The 16,806-nt window shown below is 39.7% G+C and overlaps 1 protein-coding gene across 2 annotated transcripts; it reads left to right on the top strand.

Annotated features, from left to right (window-relative positions):
- Window positions 1–8,227: 8,227 nt before the first annotated feature.
- LOC100268124 (auxin efflux carrier component 3) lies at window positions 8,228–12,098 on the top strand. 2 transcript variants are annotated; one of them, XM_002284266.5, is made up of 6 exons: window positions 8,228–9,934; window positions 10,023–10,323; window positions 10,412–10,497; window positions 10,890–11,047; window positions 11,173–11,249; window positions 11,354–12,098. In XM_002284266.5, the coding sequence occupies exons 1-6, from the start codon at window positions 8,674–8,676 to the stop codon at window positions 11,418–11,420; spliced, it is 1,950 nt and encodes a 649-aa protein (XP_002284302.1). In that variant the 5' UTR covers window positions 8,228–8,673; the 3' UTR covers window positions 11,421–12,098. The 2 variants fall into 2 exon arrangements, with proteins under 2 accessions (XP_002284302.1, XP_059594855.1); XM_059738872.1 differs by having other exon boundaries at window positions 8,281–9,934; window positions 11,173–11,474.
- Window positions 12,099–16,806: the final 4,708 nt, after the last annotated feature.

The following is a 16,806-nucleotide window of genomic DNA, read 5'->3' as shown; positions in this document are numbered from 1 at the left end:
TAACATAATTTAATTATCTTAACTTGTTTTGAATGTTCTAAAAAAAATCTTATATAAATATGATGAATAATTGAAAATAAACCATTACAAACAAGTTATTTTTAATAAATATTTGAAAATATACCACACAGATTAAGAACATTCTAAGTTAGTTATTTTTAAATCCAAATCAAACCCAAATTGTAAAAGGGTTGTTAAAGCTGGCCAAAATCGAATTAGGTTGGGTGTTTCACCTAGGGATATGTAGCGAGTTGGCTGGCACAAACCTGAGTTAACAGGCTTAGCCCATCAAGAATGGACTATGTATGTGGGTGTAACTGTGTAAGCCAGCATCCATCTCAAAACCAAGTCCAAGCCCATTTGGAAGTACCAAAAGTCAAATGGCAGTGATCTACGAGGTTTGAGATGCTGCTGGCCTTTGTTCCTTTTGTCTGTGGCCTCTTGAGTGATCATGCCCCATGATTCATGCGCAAAAGGATGACACTGACATTGGGTTCAAATCTTCTCAATTTTACACAACAGGGAAAACAGGAGAAACGGACATGTATCATGGGTCTGGGGCTCAGTCGAGCTTTTGCCAACCAAATGCTGATAGGTTTACTCATAAAATAGATGAACCACCCTTGTGAATTTATGGCATGCCCCAGTCGACATTCTTTTAAAACCATGAGCTGGTCAGGAGGAAGGAGAAGCCAAGATGAAGAGTACTTAGTACTTCTGAAGGTGGCCCAGATAGTTCTTCAAGGAACCCATAGTAGGGCAACAGCTAAGAGATGTGGGAGAGCCTATCCCCTTGAGCACTCGCCCAAGGGAACACCCTTCGATCTTGTCTGAGACAAGGACCATATCTTACAAGTTACAACTAATGCTTTTGTAGGACACACCCCATATCAATTTCCTCAATTTCAGAGGCTGAGGATATCAATTGGTGTGACTTTACTCTTTAGTCTGGTTATTAAATGATTCATTTTTCATTTTTTTAAGGATATACCCTTCACATCCACAATCAAAAGAGAAACATAGCAAACAACAATTCTAAAAAAATAGCCAACCGCATGGAACAACAACAGAAGAAATGGCTTGCTACATATGATGCTGTCATGATGTAGCTTGCCGAACTTGTTACAGTTATCCTGATCAGAAAATTGGATGAGATCCACAAGATATTTTTGTTAAAGTGTTTAGTTTGATCAACTTTGACATTTCTTTCACAATAACAAACCGACAAAACATAATGCACTAGAGCTAAAAAAATTCTTTCCCATATTCAAAGGATAAACTATTAACTGAGTGTTGAATGATTGCACTATCAATGGGCTTGTCATCTTTACTTGAATTGATCTTTCTCAATAAAAAAAAGTAGGCGAATGGGTCCTTTAGAGCAGAATCAACATGTCACTCACATTCAAATGAACAACCACTAGGTTCCATCTCTTTAGTTTTACAAAATCAAATAAGCACAAGTGACTATGATATCCTGAAATCACTCCTCTAAGAAAATTGCCATTGTTTTTTCAGGGATGAAGCAGACTGTGCGGTACCTACATTTACAGTAAAAGAAAGCTGGGATTTGGAAGAGAGTCAAACAGATACTAATCATGACATGACGTCCTTATTTTTGGTATTTTCCTAGAAATCAACGTGGAAACCAATGAGAAGGGGGGTGAGGGACAGAAGAAAGAAAGCATGATTTGATGGGTCTGAAGTACCTCGTTTGAAAATTTTCTCAATCTCTTTAGAAATCGACGAATGAATGAAATGCAGTTCACAATCTGTAGATTATCCAATCATCTTAGTAGTTGGAACTTGGACACATACATAACTTAATTGGGACACACTTAATATAACCTCCCTCCCAACCGAACATTGAGAACAAATTGAAGGTCAGCACACCAAACCATATCACATGGGCCTTACATTCACCTACGCCTCTAGCTACGCGTCTGTGGCGACACCTTGTCAGAAATCTGTCATTTATTTTCCTACCTAAACTATTACGTGTCAACACATAAGGTGGACATGTCCCCAAACCCCAATGAAATGCTTTCCCAGTTTTAATAATCGTAGTAAATCCAAAGCCATGAGATAGTCAGAGTTGAATACAACTCAAGCTGTTTTGGGAGTTTGTGGAGAAAGCTTTGAAAAAGGAAGAAGATAAAAAAGAGGTCTAGGCTAGGATGTGTGTGAGTGACACAATCTCAAAAGAATGTTCTCTCACATGGTTGGCTTTGGAGTCAATAAATTATCATGACAAAACAACCTCACGAGCACGCAACCTACTTTTCATATACTAATTAATAGCCATTAATAAAATCGTAGGTACTGTAATCAATTTTAGTTAGTTTTATTATAGGGATCTTAACTTTGTAGTAGTCAAAGCACCTCCAATGGATTATGGTGGTATAATTGTCTGCATTGCAATGGACATATTCGTGAGCAACATGTGGTGCGCCAAGGACTGTTAAACTAATTTGGTTAAGAGTTAATCAATTATAATCTTCCACACTTCTAGTCATGGCATCCTTAATGTTGGGCCAAAGAATTTTGACTTTAGTTGATATAACGTTTTTGGCTCAGAAAGTGTGGAGGCATATTCCTCAACTTTTGAAACCTTCCCACTTTTCCTTTGTAAGAGAGATAGAGAGATAGAAAAGAAAGTATGAGTGGGTTGTCTGATGCATATTTCCAAGACTAAAGCTGAATCAAATGACATGGCTTTCAGTGATTTACTGGTGCCCCTTTACCTAACCTTCTCCCTTTGAGAGAGAGAAAAGGGGGTAATGAATTAAAGAGGCCCAGAAAATACTAAGTTTGGCCCTTAAATCAGTTCAATGACAATTGAGCCAAGCTTTACGTCTAACTTCACCAGGCGGAGGCAACTACAGCAAATAGAGCATGAAGGAATGAATCTGACTTTACAGCACAGAGCATGTAGTAGAACCAAGTTGTGGTGGGTGAGTTTGGGCTGATCCAATGTAAGCCCACCAGAACTGTGCCCAGCTGTACAGAAATCAACCCTTGATTAGTGGGAAAATAGAATAGAACACTCGTCATATTTGTTTTTAATGGGTAGTACTTCTTCTCCAACGGCTATCCATGAATTTTGGTTGAGCCAATTGTTGTGAGTCGTACAAGATTGGAGGAGATCTTATCACCCCTCTTCTAAAGTTTGGCAATGAGATGCAATAAGCGTGTCTAAGAATTCTTCAAACGAGTCGTGAAAGAGCCTTAGAATATCTATGAGAGCACCGATAATAATTTTTCTCCGATGAAATGGTAGTCAAGTTTGATACGTTGAGTTAGAGCATGTACTACTAAGTTATGAGACATGTGAATCATTTATTGTTAAAATGTATTTTGTTAGGACTACAATGTCAAGCATTTGTGCTTATCGCTAAAAATTGTTGTTGAGGTATCGAAAAATGAATTATTGTACCATCCCCTAGTCCAAACTACACCTATAGAATATTTTGATTTTAATACTAATGCATTTACTTTTCATTTAATTCATTATTAGTTTCAATTACACCTATTTGTTTCTCGTAAGTTCTACCTCTATTTCATACTTTACACCTTAAGTCAAATTTTTTAGTCTTTTATGGGTATGTTGTCTCGTACACAATCCATTAAAAAACTTAAAAGATCCATTCTTAAATTAAGAAGAATAAAAAATGGTATTTAAATAAAAATAAAAAGCATAATCAACCAAGATCTTCAAAAAATTCAAAAACTCCCTAAGAACCATAAAAATTGAGTTTTTATGGTTGGGGTAAAAATCCTAACATATGAAATGTTTCTATTGATCACTTATTCTTAAAAATTTTGTAAAAGTTATTAAAAATAATAAAATCATAATTTTCAAATGTCTAGGACCCACTTTGAATTGTAGAAATGCCATAATTTGCATAATTTGAAGGATTGTAGCTGAATTTGGATCAACATGGAACATGTCAAAATTTTCAACATGTGAAGTTGAAAATTTTGATACCTAGTGCTAAGTCAAAAAAAATTTCCTTAAAATTTTGTTGAATTTTTCGTAGTAAAAGATTTTGACATGTTAGAAAATTTTTTCCTTGACCTTCTACTCTTGCATTACTTGCATCAATTGACAATGACTTCTTTATTTCAACTCTATTTCATGAACTATTTAATGGGTTGAATTTATAACTTCTTAAACTTTAAAATAATATATATCTTGTTCCAAATGATCTCAAGCAATGCTCTAAAATTCAATGTGAAATGAGAGTTGGCTTATTCAATTTGTATTATCTTGCTCCTCCCCTTGACTTTTACTTACACTTGATTCTACACAATTTCATCTTCACATGCCTTGTCAGTCATATCTAATGTCCATGACTTAATACTTTTGATTTTGTTTTGATTCCTATGTTTTTCATAAGTCTTATTTCTCGTCTATGCGTACTTAACCATTTCTCTCCTTTTTTTTGGTTAAAGTAAAGTCTTCCTTTCGCTTATTTTATTTTATTTTATAAAATTAAACTCAAAATATATATGTTAGTATCAACGCTAAGGTTTGTTAGTTTCAATAATTTGAATCTTTATATTGGATAACTCATACCATAAATGTATCATTGGAACACATATTTTAGCTTTGGGTTGTAGAACACATATTTTACCTCTGGGTTGAGTAATCGATCGTAATCCTTAGGTTATTGGTAGATCCCTAAGCCTATCATTGAATACATTTTATCTTTTAATCATGAAGAAAAGTACAGGTAACGAGGGCATGTGTTAAGAACAATGAGTAAGAAAGAAGGTTGAAAGGTACAGGGAAGGAGTTGGAAAGGAAAATATTGGAAAGAGGGGAGATGGGTTTAGGATGTGGGGCTCCAACAGCGTGGAGGTTGAGGGTGGTGGTGGTGGAGGAGGAGGTGGAGTGTGGGGGAGCCCAATGGGCCGACAAGCTCACATCTTTTGACTCACATGCCCCTCGCTCTCTTTACTAACAATACTATAAGAGAGCGACTTTGAGCCACTCAAAACTTGGACCAATTTCACTCTCTTTCCTCTCACTTTCTCATCAATTATCCCCCTCCCTCTTTTTCACTCCATTATTCATTTTCTTGAATGTGTACACTGTACATATCCGTTTATATCTTATTGATTTGGCAACCATTTTTCATTCTGAAAATTAATGCATTGATAAGCTTCCTTACTATACATACATAAATTATTTCAACACGTATCTGCGATATTTTCCTGTACCAATCCATCAAAGTCTTTTTCTAAATCAGTCTAGTTGATACATTTTTAATAAACTTCTTTCATCTATACTCTAATATGTCTATATTTTCTCAATATATCAAAAATATGATCTGTTCCAACCACTTGTGTTGACTGTCTGGTGAGTTGAGACTAACTTGTCTCTCAAAATGTTGTACAAAAAGGCTAAATTTGTGGGATTTCGAAACACTTCCTGCAGTGAATTGAAATTATTAAACCAAACCACAAAGTTCCTCTTTCATGGTCATCCAATTGATAAAATATCAACTTCAGAAATTTGCTTATCCAAGTTTAGAAATTCCTACTTTCCCAGCTTTTAATTGCAAGGGCACCCCTCTAACCTGTCTAACCTGTGAGAACGACACAAATTTTTGGACTCACGCAAGACCCATATACATCCAATTCCGGGCAATTTGAACCAGCAAAATCCGGGACCTATTGTGACATGACCTTGTTTTATGAGGCAATCAATGAATTCATTGCTTCACCCCAAAAAATGGCATTAATTTTATCTATTTCTAACTCATTTTACTTGCTTCATGTCCTAGAGAATGGAACTAGAAATGAGCATTTGGCGGAGAAAACTTACTAAGAGCAAGAAAATGATACATTCTTGTTGGTTCCCTATGAGAAAAAAAAGGGGGGGTAGATTTTGGAGCAACGGCACAGGGGATAGGGTGGTCCAATAAATTTTCTTTTCCCCCTAGGACCATGTGCTTCTGTAGGCCTGTTGCAGTGAGCCCCCACAAAAGCTTGCATGTGCGTTAGCCAAGTGTCATCAGCAACGAGGACTATACAGAACATGAGGCACTCACTCCCACTCCCGCCCCAAAAAAAAATCCATTCTCTTTCCCAAATTTTTTTCCCCTTTTTTTTTTCCTCTTTTCTTTTGGGGTGTTGGGTCTCTGTTGTGCTTTTGTGATCAGGTACACGTGGGACCCCTCCCTCTCGACAGCGGCCTTCCAAATGCTCTTTTTGCTTTTGAATTCCCATCTCATCGAGGCATCCAGGCCATGCATTATATGGAGTATGGGCTGATTTTGGACGATTTAAAGTGGACACAACGGTTTTGCAATGGTACTTGGATAGAATTCATATCATACTTTGCTAGATATAATATATACGTATATATAAAATTGAATTTATCCTTTGATGGGTCTATGCTATTAATGTCAACTTGTTTTGAAGAGGATTAGAATGGAACTTTCCATGCCGTTTAATCTGAATATGATTATAGTCCGTCTTTTAACCCATAATGAATTCGAAATTATGAAAATCAAAATATAAATGGGGTGGTGAAGGAAGCTGCTAACAACCCTACTTTTAGGTGGTGCCCACTTGATGATGAGAGTGAGACTGTGAGAGAGGGAGGAAGAGTTGTATTTAAATTGAGTAGATTCCTTGCTCTAATTTAATAGATTTTGCAGGGATTTCCTTATGGTCTAGCTCATGTCCGAAACAAATGTTGTTCCATTTTTTCTTTTTTGGTTTGGAGGAATGTCATGGTGGGTAAGCTTCACTGCCAAAAGTACTACCTTTTGTGTGATATGATAATCTAGTCAATCATGCAGACTGATACTTTAGGTATGTGAGTGCGACTGATGTTTATTACTCACAAAATTCCATCATTTACTATTCCCCTTGATGTGGATACCGTTCAAATCATCACCCCAATACTTGAAGCTTCATTATTAATTCTTTGCTTTTCCCCTTTCAACATTCATCTAAATATGATTAGTCACTAAACTACCAATGCCCGCCCTCATCTCTTATTTGTCAATCTTAAATGAGAAAAAAAGGCATCCCATTCTGGCAGTCTTGGCTCCCCCTATTCTGGCAATTTTGTCCCAAATTGCCTTGGATTCTCAGCACTGACGAAAAATGGAGGTAAGCTTTTGCTTCCACGCAACTCCATTTAATCATCCAGCATTGGTCAATTGGAATTGGAGTCACATGGATCACCGACGCCCTTTTACCACCTGAATTTTATGTTTGATTCTTATCAGCAAATGGGAGAAGGGGTGCATGAACATTCATATATGAAACGAGATTATGTTCTTTTGAAAAATTTTGATGGCCAATGATTCCCTTCGTACAACTTTTCTTGGTTGACCACCCCTTTGACTGCTTTTAGAGTAGGTCTCTGTCATGGATGGGAACTTCTCCGGAAGAGTGAAAGAAAGAAAGAAAGAAAGAAGAACGAAAGGTGAAAATTGAAACAAGATAACTGTGCAAAAGTGGAAAAGAAAGATGGCCTTTTTCTTTTCCCCCTTCTTCTTTTCCGTGTGGTTGGAATGGAAAGAAACAGTGGTGCGGTAACCAGAGAAGCAAACGGAATAGAGAAAAGGAAATCAATTCCCACATCTCAAACTCTTTGACTTCATTGCCTCTCCCGTGACCATGATATTGTACACCTGGGCGTGGGACTCAAATCTGGTTATTAAATCCATCAATTGCCAAAGGATTGAGGGTGCGATTATGATGGATTTGAAGAATCTTTCACCGGGAGTTCACATGAGACTTATGTTGGGCTGGGCCATTTCTAATGCCACCATTACCAACACTATAATGATCCACTTTATTATAAACGCCGGTACATCATACATGTGGTGAATTAATCCATGTTATTGGAAGGATGGGTGGGTGGGTGGGTGTAAATATCCTAATGAAAAATAGAACTGGGGTGGACCAAGCAGGCTATGAAGTATGAAGTGAATAATTTCGATTCGAGGGAAAGGTTCTAAGGTTGAAAATCAAGTCCTCAAATTCAGCATGGGACTAAACGGTAGTGGAGGGTTTTCAACTTTTCCAGAAGAAGAAAATGAAAAGGAAAAGATAAAAGTGTGTCCACGTCATTGCAAGCCCCCATGCCATGCCCCATTAGCCACATCCCACATGTAACATATATCACCACAAATATTATTAAAATATTTAATTTGTAATACATTATATGTAGGGTTAAGCAAACCCTAGTAGGCGGTTAATTTCTAACCATACTTGATTCTTTTCATTGGTCCCTACTCCCAACTCCCAACTCAATCACAGGCTCAGCTGTGGACTGCGGAGACGCATCCATCCACAAGCCACATACAATCCGCTCCCTCTCTCTGTATATATATGTATATAAATATTGTTGTAAAGTTACACGCAGCCCTTGTAAAATCATATCCCACTCGCGTTTGATTTCATAGAGACGACGCAGAGGCTGCTCTCGCCCTCTAGGTGGTCATCCCCTTTGGATCAGCCAGAGCAGCAGCAGCAGCACAAGTGCAGTTGCAGTTGCAGCAGTTTCTCAGAGACATATATCCTCTTCCCTCCAGTTAGTTGGCTAACGGTTTTTCTTGTTTCCCCATTTTGCCCTTTCACTCCTTTCTAATTTACGCTTTGAATGCCATAAGTACCGCTGCTCCACCATTTTCCACTTCGAAGATGATTTCGTGGAACGATCTTTACGTCGTTTTGACGGCGGTGATTCCTCTCTACGTCGCTATGATTTTAGCTTATGGCTCCGTTCGCTGGTGGAAAATCTTCTCGCCCGACCAATGTTCCGGCATCAACCGCTTCGTGGCCATTTTTGCTGTTCCGCTGCTCTCTTTCCATTTCATCTCTCAAAACAATCCCTACGCAATGAACTTCCGGTTTATCGCTGCCGACACGCTTCAGAAGATCATCATGCTCGTCGTGCTTGGCATATGGACTAACTTCACCAAGAATGGAAGCCTGGAGTGGATGATTACCATATTCTCACTTTCTACGCTTCCAAACACATTGGTCATGGGTATTCCACTCTTGATCGCCATGTATGGGCCATACTCCGGTAGTCTGATGGTGCAGGTTGTGGTGTTGCAGTGCATCATTTGGTACACCCTTCTCCTCTTTCTCTTCGAGTACCGTGGCGCCAAGATGCTGATCATGGAGCAGTTCCCCGAGACTGCCGCATCCATTGTTTCCTTCAAGGTGGACTCAGACGTCGTTTCCCTCGACGGTCGGGACTTTCTTCAGACAGACGCCGAAATCGGCGATGACGGCAAGCTTCACGTGACGGTAAGGAAGTCCAACGCGTCGAGACGCTCTCTCGGGCCATGTTCTCTTCCTGCATTGACGCCTCGCCCCTCCAATCTCACCGGCGCAGAGATCTACAGCTTGAGTTCATCCAGAAACCCTACGCCAAGGGGTTCCAATTTCAACAATTCAGACTTTTATTCTATGATGGGGGTCCCAGGGTTTCCGGGAAGGCCATCGGCGGACCTGTACTCGATGCAATCGTCGAGGGGTCCGACGCCGAGACCCTCGAATTTCGAGGAGAACTGTGCTCCGGGAGCTCAAGCTATCAGCTCTCCCAGGTTTGGATTCTACCCAGCCAATTCTTACCCAGCACCCAATCCAGAAATTTCTGCCACAGTTACTAAGAACGCAAAGAACCATCTCCACCACCACCAGCCGCAACAGACTCAAAATCAACAACAGCAGCCGCAACCCCAAAGCAAAGCGAACCACGACGCCAAAGAGCTCCACATGTTCGTATGGAGTTCGAGCGCATCGCCGGTGTCGGAAGGTGGCGGACTCCATGTGTTTGGCGGAACCGATTTCGGCGCGGCGGAGCAATCTGGACGGTCCGATCAGGGCGCTAAGGAGATCAGGATGTTGGTTGCTGATCACCCTCCTCACCCCCAAAATGGGGAAAGCAAAGGTAACAATTCAATTAAAATAATATATCATTTCAATTTTATTTTTTAAAAATCTTCCTGAATTTCTTTGCCTTGTTCAATGGCGTGAAGCTATTCCGGAAGCCGAGGACTTTGGTGGAGAAGACTTCACCTTTGTTGGAAATAGAGGAGTGGAGGGAGAAGAGGAGAGGGAGAAGGAGGGACCCATTGGACTGTCCAAGCTGGGGTCAAGCTCCACCGCTGAGCTACACCCAAAAATGTTGGGAGCTCCAGAGTCCGGTGCCGGCAAACAGATGCCTCCGGCCAGTGTGATGACCCGTCTCATCTTGATCATGGTGTGGCGCAAGCTTATCCGCAACCCCAACACCTACTCAAGCCTCATTGGTCTGGTTTGGTCTCTCATTGCTTACCGGTGAGCCAATACAGATTTTACAATTTCCAAATATTCAATCTTAATTTGCTTGTAATTTCTTATACATTTTATTTGGGTGCAATTGTAGGTGGGATGTGGCTATGCCCACAATCATAAAGCAGTCCATCTCTATACTGTCGGATGCTGGTCTTGGAATGGCTATGTTCAGCTTAGGTGAGTGGTCCTCATTCAACAGTGCTGCTTCTGTATTGCTAATAATAGTTGCTCTCCTCTCAAAGATTCATTATTAAAAGAAATGGTTTTAAAACAGCTACTTTTTCATATTTCACAAAATGGTAGCAATGTCAGTTGTATTTGAAGTGATTAAGGAACCAAGGATTTTCTACTGGGTACCGTAATTTTTGTGTGAGCCTGTGAGCCTGTGAGCCTGTGATCACATGAAATAGGAGTTTGTGTCGAGCAATAAATGGATTGACCACCCGACAAGGGGGGTAGGATTGCAACGTGGATTGTGGTCCATAGGGGCAAAAGGTGGTTGAGGATTCAAATTGTTAGTCAATAGTTTTGGAGGTATTCTGACTGGGGTTGTTGTTACGGTGTGATAGGTCTGTTTATGGCCCTGCAACCAAGGATAATCGCATGCGGTAACTCGGTGGCTACATTCGCCATGGCTGTGAGATTCCTAACTGGCCCAGCAGTAATGGCTGCAGCTTCCATTGCTGTTGGCCTGCGGGGCACCCTCCTCCATGTTGCCATCGTGCAGGTAAATTTATTAATTCACGCCCCTCACCCTCACAATCACATCCGTCTTCCATATTGCATTACATTCACATTGACGTGCATTACACATGTCATGCTTCCTGACATGTTTGCTTTCCCATTTTACAGGCTGCACTTCCACAGGGCATTGTTCCCTTTGTGTTCGCCAAAGAGTACAACGTTCATCCAGCTATTCTCAGCACTGCGTATGTCCAATTCAACTTCAAATTTTCCACAAAAGCCTCGCCTCTTATTATCATGCTTTATTTCATAAGTAACTTTTCTTTTTTTTCACATTATAAATTTTCAGGGTGATCTTTGGGATGCTAATAGCGTTACCGATTACCCTCGTCTACTACATCCTTCTGGGATTGTGAAATTTCCTGAGCAACTAAAATACAAGTGAAATGAAGAGAATTTTGATTGTGATACTTGGGAGCCACCTGTGGATTTTCCAGGAGAGAAGATCAATGTATGTACGGAGAAGTTTTTACCAGGCTCCTAAATACTAGGAGCAGCCCCCCCATATTTGACTTGGTGAACCCCTGATATAAGTGAAGATGCACCCGCCTTCAAAACCCAAGGTTTTATCTAATTTTTCAAAGTTTGAGAGAAACAAGGCCCATACATTCAGCATATCATATGGGAGACAACACAGAGGAAAACAGGGAAATTCGAAAAGGAACAAAAAAAAAAATACAAAGAAAGGAAGTGGCCAATGATTTCAGTTTCTCTTCATTCTGGTTTTGTTTGTGAAATCTGATATTTTGAAAAAAAAAATAAAAAATTGATCTCTGCCATCAGATAGCGACAGAATCGGCCCATGAATTGATGAAGAAGAAGAGAGAAGAAGGATATATATAAATATTTTTTCTCTTTCCTTTGTTCTAAATGTTGGTTTGATTGCCTTAGATCATGCAATTAATTTAGTTAAGTTTGTCGTCTCTGTAATTCTTCCGGTAGGACTTTATGATGAAAAGGGGGGCCATTACTCGTTAGCCATGCACCTTGTTAATACTAAAAAAGAAATCATGTATTTCGTTTTCTCTTCTCAATTTTTCTTCTTCTTCATTTTTCTAAGTAGCTAATAGTCCAAGCCAGAGACGTCTCTCTGCAAACTTTTACGCAAAGAAATAAAAGGCGCGAGCGGGGGATCTTTGAAAGCATATAGCCTTTGGGCTGAGTGGATTTTGTACCTTTGAGCAGAGTCCTTTTCTTTGAGGAGGGGGGGTGAACATAAAAATATTAAAATATGAGGTTCAAAAAGTTATTATTTGAGTCAAAAGCTGCTCTCCTTTCCTTTCCGCTTTTGATGCGCCCACAATCCTACCCTATCCTCCAGCCTTTCACACTTAGTAGGGTGGTGGGTCGTCCAATCTTTCCACTTTATTTGTTTTTTTTTTTCCTCTTTCCTTTTTCACTCGTTATAAACTTAGAAAGCAGAATTATAAAATAAAAAAATAAAATAAAAAAGATTGAAATTAGCACGCAATCATACACTTGAGGACTCGCACATTTGATTTGATTGGTGGAAAGGTGTGAACACAAAAAATCTGAACCAATTGATATATGTTATACACAATACCAAAAGTTGGTACGAATTAGGCTGATGCAATCTCACATCAATATACAAAAATATAAATTCTGTAAGATGATCACCTTGCATTATGTTAACAGGTGAAAGGTGAATAGATAAGATTAATTAGAGTTGAGTTTACAGGTGTGCAAATGTGGGATTTGTTTAAATAACGGGTAGGTGCAGTCATCCGAAATTACAACTCTAATGGGGCAACCCTTCCCAAGAGAGGGTTGACACCTGGCACAACATTCTCATGAATACACTACATAAGTAAATGGGCGGTTCCAACCCCAATATATAGATTTGATGGGAGTGTAGGATTGAAGGGGGACACACGCACTACAGGGTGGCTTTGAAAATTGAAACTCAGGCACACGGAGGAGGTGGCAGTGACACGGCGGTTAAAACTTAAACCCCCACCCCCATCTCCATGAAAATTTCATTTCTTTTGACCACTCCGTCCACACATTTCCACCAAATCCGTCATCTTTTGGGGATGTAAAACCAACATACCCCACCACAAAATGACTGGCTCTGTTGCTTTACGACACCGTATCACGTGGCATGCATCTGAGCCCCATGCGTGGGCGTACCGCTAAAATCCACCCCCTTTCTTCACGACAATTTTTACCCTTAATGCTCCATCTGTACATGCTACATTCGAAATTTATTTCATGGAGACGGAGCCATGGTCCCCTCTTCCCCAGATTTCAAAATCATGGACCATTTTTCCACACCCTTGATAGCTGATAGTGGGGATTTCACGGATCACATGGTTTGACCATGGAAGCCTCTCACAACATGACTACTCCGTAGTTTTAGTTTGAGCCCACTTGGACCAAATTTCACCCATGTCCAGTATTACTCAACCGCCATTTCCAAAATTTATACAGCCTGACACTGCATTTCTTTTCCCATACATCAACAGCCAGCCAGCGTCATGATAAGTTTCCCAGACCCTATTGCATGCCTAAGTACTTAAAAATGAAAACATTTTTACTGAATGGCTCCTATTGTCCCCAATAATGGGAGCCGAATCCTTATCCAATAGCAGCTGTTCTGCCCCTGTTGAACCAATGATTGTGAATCAGAATACGAAATGACTAATGACTGTGCATGAAATGATGACATGCACAGCCTAAATTCAAATTTCGGTGCATGCATGTGAACAAGATAATTGGTGTAGCCAAGAGATAAAAGGCCAAAAAAACCAAAAAAAAAAATTTGAGGATCTTGCGCCTTCCTCTAGTATTCAATTGGTAGGTTAGGAAGCCCTATATTACAGCCCTATAATTGTCCATTCCGATGGATTGACCCCTCCCTTTGCAATAGTATATACAGCATGTTAAGAGTTTTCACCTTAGCCACAAGGATAGATTCTTGAAAATCCTGCAACCTTAAGAGGATCTGAAATGGAGTTCCGTAAGATTGTACAATTGCTTTCTGACATAGTTTAAAACTTAAGATTTAAGATAAAGTAATTGTGCTGAATTCCATCTTGGTATAAACAAATTTTATTGATATGGGTAAAGGTAAAGAAACTAACTCAGAACTCCTCAATTCATTTGAGGCTCTGAATTTGAAATTGGTTAAGTTCACCTACTCTGCCAAATAAGGCAACAACCCCATGATCAATACTGTTAGTGACACGACCCCACTCCAGCTGGCACCATGGGAAAATGTTAAATGTGATTTAATTCTCTCAACATATGGCCAGAATTTAAATAGAATGCACTGCTGAGCAACAAAGACCCGACTATATTCCAAAATTGTTGACAGAATATTCACCTAGTTTCTAGGCTTTCAGAGTTCCAAGCTGAAAAGCAGCTTTCTTCCCATCATCTCTAGAAAAGGCCTTCACGAGGCTGCAGATTGATCAATTAATCTTTTCCATGCTATGATGCGTAGATCGACATCCATGCTTCAGTCAAAATAAAAGTGCCCAACTTTATGCCAATATTTGGCCATCCAGCTAGCATTCCTGAACGAGACGTGAAATACTTGTAGAAGCAACTGGGCACTGAAAAATCTTTGCTACTACTTAAAGGCGGCATTCACTGTGAACCAGTCAGAACCCCACCCCCACCCACCCCACAGCCAAATAAAAAAAGTGAAGGTTTAACCAAGGGAAAATAAAATAAATTATTAATAATAGAAGCGGCATTAGATATGATGATGCCCATATAACAAGACATGTGTGAAGGAGTCCATGTATGGAGTTGATGAAAGCATTTAATAGCTTTATATTGAAAGACAGTGTCAACTTCATTCATTTGTCAACAATGGACACCTCACATGAATTATAGGTCCCCCCTCTCTCTCCCAATAAATAAATTTATGAAAAGAATACATTAAAAGGGCGGAAATAGACTGGAAAAACCTGAAATTGACCTCCTTCAATTTGCTGAGAGAGTTCATGGGAATTACGGTAGAATTTATGCATGCACTTGTTTGTTCATGCACGAGACAATGTTTGTGTATCATCCAGACCTGGGTCCAATTCTCGTACGGACGCTGTCCGGCTGCATACATGCGTCTCAGATCCAGGATGCAGTACAGCTGTTATGTATTCATGTAAATAGTCCTGCGTTTAATTTTATTTCTATTTTCCGATCACTGACAAAATTCGAATTAATTTGGTGCTGGTTTCATTTTCTGGTACGTATTTAATACGAACCCCATTTTCATTTTGGAATGGGACAAGAAATTGAGGATTGGGTCAAGTGGCAGTACTATTTGGACCACGTTTTTATCCGGAGGTCCAAGGAACAATCATTAATTTGTAACTTAAAATTTTGTCTTGTTGAATCTGTGGCCGAAGTTTTAATCGACCAAATTTCTCAACATTAATTTTGATTGTTTTAATCAGTCTCATCAATTTTATTTTAAAAAATTAACTTCACATTTTCATCTAAACGAATACCAACATCTCAAACCAAAATTTTTATTTACCAGCCACCTATATTTTCCTGGACAAGAAGGGCCGGGAAGAATGAAAGATTTGGTAACCGTAGTAGTCGGAGGGTGTTGTGTGCATATACATGGTTGTTCACGTGTTATAGAATAATAGATGTGGCTAGGCCTTCACGTGAGGGGAGGAACCACAAATCATCATCTTTTATCATTTTCCTTAGTTTGAAATTCATTTACAATCCTTTGTCGTGTATCAACACCATATGTACAAAGAGGGCTCGTACTTTTTCTTATCTAAAAATACTAAAAAGGAATTTCAGATTTTATAAATTACACCATATTTGATGAAGAAGCAGTTTAGAACTTTAGATCAAAGGTATTGATTCAGAGAACTTACTTATCATACTTGTTTTCTTTACAATAAGAAGAGGACATTAAAGTCGGTAGCGTAGCAGGCCAGCTAATAATCCAGCCAACCTGAGGGAATGTGGAAGGTTTCATGTATGGCATATGTTTCTATAGATAAAAGGGGTTTTGATTAACCAATGGCTTCCATTGTTATTCTTTGAATGTTCTGATGTCACCATCATTCATCTCCTTGTTTGAATTCATGATGTTATTATTCGCACCTAAAGAGATAATCTCCAGATTTTGCTTGTTTTGGAGGTACTTGGTTTGTACTAGTGTGCTCTCCACGGACACCATGGCCCCTCCTCCAAGCTCTCACCATTATAGTTTGCTTTCCTACTCCATCTTTACAGGGCAAGCTGACAGGTTATTACTGTCACATGAACTGGTCACTCATGGCAACGTGAACCTTACATGCTTCCCCCTCCAACAATGCGGCATTTTTAATCTTTGAAAACTAAACTTTCAAGCTGTCCCCCATGTGTTCAATCCCGAAGGAGGGAGCATGAAATTTATATCACGTTGTTCAGTAAAAGAGACATCCAAACTTCAATTCGATCAGAACTCGGAAGCTAAGTTGAACTGGTGCCGTCAACTTCAATCCATTCTTGGTGGGCATCCACACCCACAGTCGTCAATGGGGCTTCTATTCCCATCGAGAGACAAAGGAGAAGCAGACAAGCACCGTGGGATAAAGATCAGACGGAGCATGTGAGGCCGGGCAAGATATGGGATATGACAAGCAAGCGCATGAGCATGGAGGGAAATGGGCATGACACTGGCACTGGGTATTTGACAGAGACAGTTGGGCAGGGTTGAAGATCATCGTACAGATTAGGGACACACGTGGCCAAGGGAAATGG

Source organism: Vitis vinifera, chromosome 1 (genome assembly GCF_030704535.1).
Source record: "Vitis vinifera cultivar Pinot Noir 40024 chromosome 1, ASM3070453v1".
In the NCBI taxonomy this organism is placed as follows: domain Eukaryota; kingdom Viridiplantae; phylum Streptophyta; class Magnoliopsida; order Vitales; family Vitaceae; genus Vitis; species Vitis vinifera.
Note: the sequence above shows the minus strand (reverse complement) of the source record. Positions and strands in the feature narration are given on the sequence as shown.

What these genes read in the sequence shown, in the direction of transcription:
- LOC100268124 (XM_059738872.1), top strand. Translation starts at nt 8,674, where the DNA reads ATGATTTCGTGGAACGATCTTTACGTCGTTTTGACGGCGGTGATTCCT. An exon ending in CCAAAATGGGGAAAGCAAAG is followed by an intron (nt 9,935 to 10,022) that starts GTAACAATTCAA and finishes AATGGCGTGAAG; the next exon opens with CTATTCCGGAAGCCGAGGAC. An exon ending in TGGTCTCTCATTGCTTACCG is followed by an intron (nt 10,324 to 10,411) that starts GTGAGCCAATAC and finishes GTGCAATTGTAG; the next exon opens with GTGGGATGTGGCTATGCCCA.